Source organism: Eriocheir sinensis, chromosome 34 (genome assembly GCF_024679095.1).
Source record: "Eriocheir sinensis breed Jianghai 21 chromosome 34, ASM2467909v1, whole genome shotgun sequence".
Classification (NCBI taxonomy): Eukaryota; Metazoa; Arthropoda; class Malacostraca; order Decapoda; family Varunidae; genus Eriocheir; species Eriocheir sinensis.
This window is the reverse complement of record NC_066542.1, coordinates 7,211,864-7,222,812: the sequence shown is the minus strand read 5'-3', so window position 1 is coordinate 7,222,812 and position 10,949 is coordinate 7,211,864. Positions and strand designations below refer to the sequence as shown.

General features: G+C 45.2%; 1 protein-coding gene across 3 annotated transcripts; it reads left to right on the top strand.

The window, feature by feature from the left end:
• The first annotated feature begins 4,456 nt into the window (after positions 1-4,456).
• On the top strand, positions 4,457-10,759 carry LOC127006997 (uncharacterized). 3 transcript variants are annotated; one of them, XM_050877466.1, is made up of 9 exons: positions 4,457-4,608; positions 6,201-6,350; positions 7,922-7,984; positions 8,303-8,361; positions 8,484-8,592; positions 8,901-8,975; positions 9,689-9,741; positions 9,842-9,942; positions 10,413-10,759. In XM_050877466.1, the coding sequence occupies exons 2-8, from the start codon at positions 6,221-6,223 to the stop codon at positions 9,878-9,880; spliced, it is 528 nt and encodes a 175-aa protein (XP_050733423.1). In that variant the 5' UTR covers positions 4,457-4,608; positions 6,201-6,220; the 3' UTR covers positions 9,881-9,942; positions 10,413-10,759. The 3 variants fall into 3 exon arrangements, with proteins under 3 accessions (XP_050733423.1, XP_050733425.1, XP_050733424.1); XM_050877468.1 differs by having other exon boundaries at positions 10,353-10,759; XM_050877467.1 differs by having other exon boundaries at positions 4,564-4,623.
• The last annotated feature ends 190 nt before the right edge of the window (positions 10,760-10,949 follow it).

Here is a 10,949-nt window from a genome sequence, read left to right as displayed (position 1 = left end):
CCTATATTTCAAGTATGGTATGTAGGTAAATAATTAAAGTAAATAAATTAGCAAGTAAGTAAACAATAAACAGATTGTTGTTTGGAAACGAGTCAGCCGATGCAACAGATTATATAACTGTTTTGCTGTTATTATTATTACTGTCATTACTATTACAATCATATTATCATGATTACGTATTATGATTATTATTATCATCATCATCATCATCATTATTATTATTATTATCATTATTATTATCATTATTATTATCATTATTTTTATTATTATTATTATTATTATTATTATTATTATTATTATTATTATTAGTAGTAGTAGTAGTAGTAGTAGTAGCAATAGTAGTAGTAGTAGTAGTAGTAGTAGTAGTAGTAGTAGTAGTAGTAGTAGTAGTAGTAGTAGTAGTAGTAGTAGTAGTCGTAGTAGTAGTAGTAGTAGTAGTAGTAGTAGTAGTAGTAGTAGTAGTAGCACAGCACTGCACACCATCAAAATCAAGTGCCCTATATTCGCCCAATATATTGAAAATACATACAAGGAACCTGCCAGACTGTTCATCAGCAGTCATAATGACCAACGACTTGGAGACCCGGTGGCCATACAATCCTCAGAGGGCACCACCCAGGGCGACCCAGTGGCCATGGCAATGTTTGCCCTGGGAATGATGAAGCTGCAGGACATCATCCGCCATGAAAACACCAACGTCAAACAGGTGGCGTATGCGGATGACCTCACTGAGGTAGGAAAGTCTGCAGACCTCAGGAAATGGTGGGACCTCGTCAATGAACACGGCCCTAAAATAGGGTACCGTCCCAACGCCACGAAGTCTGTGGTGATTGTAAAACCAGAGGCATACGATCGGGCCAAAACCGCATTCCAGGGCAGTAACGTGAAGCTGTCAGTTACTGGTGAAAGACACCTCGGGGCAGTCATTGGAACAGCTGATTATAGAATCGAATATGTGAAAACAGCTGTAAAGCGCTGGGAGTCCGAACTGCAGAGGCTGAGCGAGATCGCCAAAACGGAACCGCAGGCAGCCTACGCAGCATTTACGTACGGTGTCAAGCATAAATGGAACTACCTGGTGAGGACAGTTCCTGATGTTGCTCCGTTACCAAAACCTCTGGAAGATGCTATCAGAAACATCTTCATACCGGCGATAGCAAATGGGAGATGCCCCAGCGACCAGGAGAGAAGGTTGCTGGAGTTGCCGCCAAGAATGGGTGGGCTCGGCATCACCAACCCGCAAAATCTGGCAGTCTGAATTCGAGAACTCACTCCGAATCACAGCCTCCTTGACCGGATATATTATCAACCAAAATGAAAGGGGAGAAGACAACCCTCAAGATATTAGGTCACTAAGGAATGAAATCTCCAAAAACAGAGAAGAAAAACAGAGAGACACTCTAGGTGACCTAATGAGAGAACTCCCAGAAGACACAAGGAGGAGGACAGATATTGCACAGGAAGTGGGCGCTTCAAACTGACTAACCACACTACCTATCAGGGCAAAAGGCTTCAACTTAAACAAAAAAGAATTCACTGATGCCCTTGCCCTCAGTTATGGCTGGCCAGTGGATGGGCTCCCAAACATGTGTAACTGTGGCTCACCCTTCAACCAAAACCATGCCATGACATGCAAGAGAGGAGGTTTCGTCTGCATGAGACATGATGAAGTAAGAGACGTAACAGCTCAAATGCTGAAAAAAGTCTGTCACGACGTGACTGTGGAACCCATGCTGCTCCCTCTGCAAGGCGAACACCTCGCCAGACGCACCGCTAGTGTTTCGAACGAAGCACGAGTGGATGTTAGCGCCAGAGGGTTTTGGACTCGTGGACAAAGGGTATACTTTGACATAAGGATCTTTGATCCCATGGCCCACTGCCACAGAGACCTGACCCTTGATGCAGCCCACAGAAGAAACGAACAAGAGAAGAACAGAGCATATGAAGAAAGAATACAGAATGGGGACCAGGGCTTCTTCACCCCATTAGTGTTCACGACGTCAGGAGGGATGGGACCAAGGGCGCAGAGCTTCTACGCAAGACTCGCCGAAACACTGGCAGATAAGAAACAACAACCAAGAAGCAGTGTGGCCGCCTGGATGAGATGCAGGCTGTACTTCTCCCTCCTGAGGTCAGCCTTGGTCTGCCTGAGAGGAACCAGGTCACCTGCACCCAAAACCACCCACATTGCCGACCTGGACTTTGAGGCGACGGTGGTTGATAGTCGTACCAACCACAAGCTCTGTTAGCTTACGAATAATATGTTTAGTAACGTTTGTAATACTAAATAAAGATGGTTGTCGGCCACAGTCATTGGCGGGGTGGGGCCAATGAATTGCTTTGTGAAAGGATATGAGAAAAGATACCGCTCACAACACAACTCTAATGGATGGAGGCCCGTATAAGTAGTAGTAGTAGAAAAAAAAGTAGTAGTAGTAGTAGTAGTAGTAGTAGTAGTAGCAAACGTAGTAGAATAATAATCATCATCATCATTATTATTATTATTTTTATTAAGCCAAGAACAAGACAAGTTGAATGTTACCCAGCACCGGAATCGAAGCAATGGCTTGGCGCCAATGTCTGCCTCACAGGCAGACATTGGCGCCAACGCATTGGTTCAATTTCGGTGCTGGGTAACGTTCATTATTATTGTCATTACCTCCACCAACGAAGTTGGAGGGAGGTTATATTTTCGGTCCGGTCAGCATTGTAGTCGCCATTGCGACTGGAGCAGGATTAATCACACAAGACCTTGTCGCACACTCGCTTTAATGCGATTTACCTGCGGGATAAGCGATACATTCACTTAAGCATACAGCACACGACACAGCATAACAGATAATTGATACAGACACATCGAGTATACCAAATTTGTCACCTTATCCTAACAGATCATTAACAATGCACTCTTAAACTCACGACATTGAGGGTCTAATGACAGCCTTTGCAGCTCTTCTCTTTCTCGTCAGCCGTGGGAAACGGGAACTCGGCCGCCCTCCCCTGACGCCGTCTCACTCCCGTCTCTCCTCCCGCCCGAGGCGAACCTCTCTATGGCCCCTCATTTGACCCTAGGGTCAACCATGAGGCCCTCCTTATCTATGCCTTTTAGGCACTGTAAACAACATGCCGGGTCGCCCCGACTACTCGCTCGGGGCGCCCCGCTCTATCTCTAATATTCTACATTCATACACTCCATACATATGGCCTTCATAGGCGCGACATACCATAGGCGCGACTACATACATTTGCCCTTCATAGGCGCGACATACCATAGGCGCGACTACAAGTATGTTTATTTATTTATCTATTTATTCATTTATTTATTTGTTTGTTTGTTCGTGTACAGTCTCCTGTGCACAATTTTGCAGATATCTCAACCAATTTTTCAGGGAAGCTTCGTGTCCATCCAGGTACAAATTCAGAAGTCATATTGCATTTATCAAATAGTAATGGATACATTTGAAACATTTGAAACATTTGAAACATTTGAAACATTTTATTATCCCTTTATACAATTATGTATTTACAATAATTTAGTAGTGCAGGGATGGATGTAGTGGGAATTGCGAAAATGCCTACTAAATGAGTTCTAACGTCATACAGTATATGGCTAAGGAATTCCACATCGTATCTCTACAAAACTCGTTATGAAAACTGATGGCGCTCGATGATTTCCGTCTAATGAATATGAAAGGTATGCACGTTTTACATTTATGGAATACTATAAAAAAAATGAAGACATGACCGATGAGTCCCTCGGGGTCGAGAACATGGCTGTCCAAACGTGCCAAGAATATAACTCCAAGGGTATCAGCATGGAATAAATGACGTTTCTTTTTCAGTTATTGCTATGGTGATCCTGCTTATTATACAAAGTGATCGACACGTAGGTTCGTACCCATTCTATTATGAGTATTCAGACCACCAAAAAAATAAGGTTTCCCTAAATTAAAACTTTCGTGGATATGTTTTTAGGTAACTATGGATCAATATGTCTCCTACTCGCCTATTCAACCTTCCCTGGCAAGTCCTTTTTTTATTTCCAAGTTGTTTAGCCGCGCCTGTGAACTCCCGTTAACTCTGACCTGTTTCGCCTTCCTCATCATCTTCATCTCCTTTACCCCATTTTGCCACGAGGCGTTAATCCTTCATCCCCTGCGTACTTCTCCAAGGTGTCCCTATTGCAGCGCCTCAGCAGCTTTGTTCCTTCTCCCTGCCTGCAATGTTGCCAATCATGTGACGTAGCGTGCTAGTAGAGCGTGTGTCAAACAGACAGGAAATGAGGCTGCCAATGTGCGTAGTGAGTGTGGGGAGTGGAACAGCGTCGTGTGGAAGGACAGGTAAATGCTGGGGCCTGGGGTGGATGGCTAAGGGACCGGGTGTGTGGAGGTGGGAAGGGCTGTGATAAAAGCAGAACATGATGAAAGAGGAGGAAAAAGGGGGGAAGGGGGGAGGTGCAGGAAGGTGACTGGAATCATTAACAGGATACAGTACAGGGAGCCACAAAAGTATAAAAGGTAAAGGCGCCTGCCAGCTCGACACACTCGTCCCCGCAGCTGAGAGTCTCGTATCTCCACCTGCTCTTGCATACCTGTCCCGGCTTCTCAGGTAAGTCTTTGTGAGGTAAGCAGAGGCAGAATTTGAAACGCCGAACTGAGTGTCGAATAAGTCTTGTTTTTAGTTAAGTTTCGTACCTTTCTTTAGTTTGCGTGAGGTGTGCGTGAGTTTACACCCGTAAGATAGAGATGTGAAGGTGCTGTTTGACTCTTGCATTGGTGCGCTGAATCTCGGGCCTCGGGAGAATGGGGCAAGGAAGGAGAAACAGAAGAAGGCTGACTGCTCTAAAGCTTGGCAGGGAAAGGGACGAAGGGATGTGGGTGCTATAGTAGTTATCTCATGCGCTGGTGAGGTGCGAGGAAGGTGGAAAGTTAATCCGATATTTTAATGCTTTTTGATCTGCATCGGAGGATAAGATTACTCACTTTTTTTTTCTATTTATACATGCAGTACGTGTAAAGCTATTGCAAACGGAGGCGAACATCTAGTATTCTGCAAGGGGGTGTTGGGGAGCGGGAAACTCTCAACTCCAGCCATACACAGTCTAGTAACCAATCTTCCCACCCTTGGTTCTAATTTTGTAGCACTTCGCGCATGACGTCCAAATTATCGTACTCAGACACTCAGCATATCGTAATTTCCGGTTTCTGACTCACAGCAATTGCAAACAGACACCAATAAGTATGGATTTTAACGATAACTTTAACTGGAATTTCGTTATCTGTGTGGGTAGGAAAGTTTCGGGGCCCAGGAACTGATAATTGCGATGTTTTGAGTACGATAATTTGGCAACGCTGAATTCACCTCTAGACTCCTCGACAGTGCCAGTAAAGACTAGTAACAGAGTGGTCGTGGCATGGCTCGCTGGTTACTTGGCCCCCTCAGGAGACACCCGTATGAAATTCTGAGATAATGCAATTTGGCAAGCGGGATACTTTTCTATGAGCAATATACTTCCCTTAAAGATAACATTGACCCCCCTCACACCCATGACCCAACCTACAGGCTGACCCTTCCTACGCCACTGCAGGCATTAGCATTACGCAACTTTTTCTGGTGTTTTACGTAACTGAGCTTTGTATTCGAAGTAATTTGCTCTCTTACACACACACACACACACACACACACACACACACTAAACATCCCAACCTGCCAGCCCACGTGCTCTTTTAATGCAGAATAGCTCATCACCGCTGTTGTTGGGCCTAACGAAATGGCTAACGCGAAAGTGTATTCTAAAACAGGGAGTGGCGCGGAATTGACGCTGTGCCTGACCGAATGACACTTTACTTTTCCGTCATAATTTTTTTTCTCTCTACAACGCACTACTCTATCCCGAAACGTTACACTAAATAGCTTTACACACATGTTTATCAGCAGCAGTCGCGGCGCTAACACAACCTGATTCTTTTAAAGGTCGTGTTAGTCTTCAACAATACTGTGGCTGATAATTCCTTTTGACCCGTTTTTCCCACGGTGTAGTTGGTTGGCGTTCGCTAATATTACTTTTATATTACGTTTTACGACTGAGTTTGTAATATGTCGACTTAACAACCAACACTTCAAACTAACTCTTTAGTCTGTCGCACTCTATGGACCCCTCGGCCTGTACCAATACCTTAACCTTGGAATGTCGCCACCAGACCTTGACCATCGCCGAGCCATGAAGACCACGGTGAGCGTGATGAGGCTGCTGCTGCTGGTGGTGCTGGCCATGGTGCTGTCGATGACGGACCCTACGGAGGCAAGTCGCCACGGAGGTGGCAGACGACGGACGCTGACAGGCTGCCTTGGTGAGTTGATGATGATCAGGAGGAGGAGGTGGAAGAGGAAGAGGAGGGTGTGATGGAGAGGTAATGGTTATGGTAATGATACAGTTCTTGGTCCTGCCCTAGCCATGATTGTCTTAGTGATGTCCTAGTACGCGTAATACAAGGATTCAGGTAAAGTAAAATATATGAACAGATTAATTAAAATGACACTCTGACGCGGGGGAAGCGGTGGCTGAGTGGATAGGGTGACGACGCGGGTTCGCGCCCCGCCCGGTACCACAAGCTGGGATTTTTCAGTCACTGCCGAGCGGTCTAAGACTACCCACATGCTGTCCAGAAGACCACCTATCAACCCGGACTCTAGATTCTAGGATCAAAGATGAGCTCCGGGGAGCAACATTAGCCAATGCAAGATGGCGCCACTATAAACACTAGCCTGCGCAATAACAGGCTGGGGTCGACCACCATCAGGCCCTGCCAAGAAAGCCTACCGGCGCCAGAGACGAACACGTTAAAAAAGACAAATAGCTGCTGACGTTTGGCGGTTACACAAACTATAAATGAGTATGTTAGTTCCCAAATGAGTAAGTAAATCATGAATAAAAAAATGTTATCCTGCTCCTCTACATACCATTTCCTCTCTCTCTCTCTCTCTCTCTCTCTCTCTCTCTCTCTCTCTCTCTCTCTCTCTCTCTCTCTCCTTCTAGCTCGACCGTCACTTCCTTCAACTTAATATCAACTAGAGTAGAAATGCAACGTTTTGGAGTCTTCTGATTAATGTAAAATCACTTAGGTTTAAGGACAGACCACCAAGTCAGGACCATGGGGTCTGTGTGGTCTGATTTTCTATGTAAATCTATGTAAATCTCTCTCTCTCTCTCTCTCTCTCTCTCTCTCTCTCTCTCTCTCTCTCTCTCTCTCTCTCTCTCTCTCTCTCTCTCTCTCTCTCTCTCAAGCTTGACCGTCATTTCCTTCAACATAATATTAACTAGAGTAGTAATGCAACGTTTTGGAGCCATCTGATAAATGTAGAATCACTTAGGTTTAAGGACAGACCACCTAGTCAGGACCATGGTGTCTGTGTGGTCTGATTTTCTATGTAAATCTATGTACATCTCTCTCTCTCTCTCTCTCTCTCTCTCTCTCTCTCTCTCTCTCTCTCTCTCTCTCTCTCTCTCTCTCTCTCTCTCTCTCTCTCTCTCTCTCTCTCTCTCTCTCTCTCTCTCTCTCTCTCTCTCTCTCTCTCTCTCTCTCATTCTTTCGTCACTCCGCCATGCATAACTCTTGCCCCTCTTTTTCACTTTCTCCCACTTCTTTCCTCTTTTACCTTCTCTCCACCTCCATATCCTCCGCTTCACCTCCTCCCCCTTTCTATCTCACTTCCCCTTCCTCCCTCACACTTCTGGCCCTTTCCCTACTCACTTCCCTCTTCCTTCATTCCTAACACACACTTGCCCCTCTTTGTCACCTTCTCTCCCTCCCTCTCCCTCCTTCTCCCTTCCCCTTGTTCCACACACTTCCCCCCCCTGTTCACATTTCCCCCGCCCCGCCCTCCTTCCCTCCTCCGCTTATCTCCAATTCTCCTCTCGCAGGACAATGTCTGTGCAACACAGATCCCTGCAACGCCTGTTTCACAGCTGTGACGGCCGGCACCAGTAAGTAAATCTCCCGTTAGCTTTACTTAACTTACACCTCGTCTTTCCTTCCTCACTTTTTTATGTTCGTCCAGGAATCCAAATTACTGATATAAGTAATAGAAAAAAACACTATCAACCCTCTACGGAGCCCTAGGGCACCTCACTTTCTACTTGGCAGCCCCAGTTAGATTCTTTTAGTTGTCCATACCAGCTCTCCGTTTCTTGTAATATTAACAACGCCCTAACCGAGCATAAAGCTTCCCCATCTATTTCTCGGGTATTTACCATTTCAGCAGTTTTGGGTGAAAGGTTCTGATCTATTATTTCATCTTCCAGCCACGACCTATGCAGGCCTTGGCGCGTGTCTTGACGCGGTGACAGGTATTACACCTTTGGTAAGTGAGACCTGTGTGTGTGTGTGTGTGTGTGTGTGTGTGTGTGTGTGTGTGTGTGTGCACCAACTAACTCTTCTTTTTTTTTTTTTCCTCAACACACACACACACACACACACACACAGACCAAGAACACATCATGCGTCGTTTCTCCCAATCATGCAAGCAGGGAACGACATGGATCAAGCCGCCCCGGAGGACGCCACGGACCCAAGACCCTGAACATTATCTACGGTAGGTGCTGATAATGATGATGATGATGGTGGTGGTGGTGGTGGTGGTGGTGGTGGTAGCGCTATACTGATGAAATTGATGATGATAATGATATGGTAATGGTAACAATATAGAAGAGATGAGGAGGATGTGTGTGTGTGTGTGTGTGTGTGTGTGTGTGTGTGTGTGTGTGTGTGTCACTCATTTAGTCACTTTCCTGGCCCTGTGTTCCCTCCGCTCCTGTCTCTCTCATTTTTCCACTCCAGAACTTCCTCCTTCCCGGCCTTCTTCACCTCCCACTCACCCCTCTCTCGCTCCTCCTTCCGCAGAACGCTGTTTGTGTGAGGACATCCAGGGGACAACCACGTGCAACGCCTGCTTTGATAGGGTCGACGCTGGCACCAGTAAGTAGCCCTTCCTCTACCTTCACTTGGCCTGGCCTGATCTGACTAGACAAAACCTAACCCAACCTAACTTAGCCATTAGTAAGCTGAACAAAATATATGAAACTTAAATACTTGAGACTTATGCATCAACATCAATTTACAATGACAATGAGGTAAAAAATAGTTTTAGAAAATGGAAGTAGTAATGAGAAATTTTAAAGCCTTGGGAGACTAAAGTAAGGAACAATAATGTTGAAGAAACAGCGACTGTTCATTTTGCAATAGGTAGGTACAAGATCGAGAGAAAATCAACTTGCTAAATTTACAGAGAAAATCAGGTCGGGTGTCATGAACACCCTTTTCAAAGACAAACGAACAGAAAATGAATATGGAAAAGTCTTAATGGTGAACCCGATAAATGAAATCGACTATTCTTACAGGAATTCTGGACAAAGTGAAGGATGTGACAGTAGTAAATAAACTCAAATGCAGTGACCATTGAAGTAGAAATATGTAAAGTAGGCTTAAACCTAAAATAAGAGATAAAAGTTACTGACGCCATTAATAAATATTATAAGACAAAAAAAAGTCATACCATGAAGCAAAAATCTATATCTGCACTTTCTCGTCCACTCATTCATGTAGTATCTAACTGTTTGTGTATTCACTTACGTATCTCTTCAATGACGTTTTAATCTACGTATTTGTCAATATATTTATCTATCTTTCAGTAACTACATATGCAGACCTTGGAGCCTGTCTGGACGCTGTAGTACCTGCTCTGGTGAGTGTGAGTGTGTGTGTGTGTGTGTGTGTGTGTGTGTGTGTGTGTGTGTTTGGTCACTTACTCTAACAGCCCTTCCCTCCTCTTCGCCCACTCACAGTCCACCGCCACAACATGTATCGGCTGCCATCAAGGCTAAAATAGAGACTGCTGGAGCCCTTGGCATGTTACCATCGGCCACGCACTACTTCTCGAAATCAGGTGAGGTGATCGAGGTTCCTCCACGTAACTAAGTCTGACAGAAATACATTAGATTCATAAGGTTTAAATAGTTTGCACTGTATTTTTTAAATTCATTTAGTCACTTTTCTGACCCTGTGTCTCCTCAATATCTCAGAGCAAAGAAGGATCAAAGAGTACCATAGACGTAGGTTGTAGGGGTGCCAGAGAATAAGGTGTCCCCAAAATTTCACACTATACTCATATTCAAATGTGGAGTCTGTTAGGGTAGGGCCAGCCTCTCTACAGCGTTGCCACACCACTCCTAATACATCTCCCTCGCCCCCTCTTTCCTGTCAGCAATTTACGATTTGGAATGTGTATTATTATTATTATTTGTAGTAGAGTGCTGCTTGTGTAGTTCCAATGATGTGCATCCTCCCCATACCCAGACCAGCCTACGCCCACGCCAATGTGTCCTACTAAACGCAAACTCATACATGCCCCAAAAGGTTACACTGAGAAGGGAACGATGGCCTGACCGAACCCAAGACCACGGCTACCAATGATGTTACTGCTGACACCACCATCAACACTACTATCTACTACTACTACTACTACTACTACTACTACTACTTCATCTCTTCTCAACGGCAGCATGCATGGAATTCCACAAGATGCGAGCAGAGCACATCCACAAGCACCACTACTAAAATGAAGAAATAATCCCAATGCTTAGGTTCTCAAGTCTCCAGCCCTGTTAGTCAGTTCTTTAATTGTTTGTCTGTCTGCCAGTCTGTCTTCCGGCACACTTTCTGTTCTTGATTTGCTTTGAAGAATAAAAAAAATTGCACCCCCATTTTTGTGTGAGTTTCTCCAGTGATGGACCCCAGTTTTATTTTCGGAGTGTTCATCCCCCGGTCGTTAGGGACGGTGCCGTTAACATGTTCCACATCCGGGAGACCCTACCCGCAAAGGTGCGTTGGTGTTGACTGGTACGGGAACGCGGCACCTCCACTGCGTCACCACGGGATAGCACCGTCCGTTCT

Bases quoted from the DNA above. Each gene is read 5' to 3' on its own strand.
- LOC127006997 (XM_050877466.1), top strand. From the start codon at position 6,221: ATGAAGACCACGGTGAGCGTGATGAGGCTGCTGCTGCTGGTGGTGCTG. The intron at 8,362-8,483 runs GTAAGTGAGACC...ACACACACACAG, and splicing joins TGACAGGTATTACACCTTTG to ACCAAGAACACATCATGCGT. The intron at 8,976-9,688 runs GTAAGTAGCCCT...TCTATCTTTCAG, and splicing joins TAGGGTCGACGCTGGCACCA to TAACTACATATGCAGACCTT.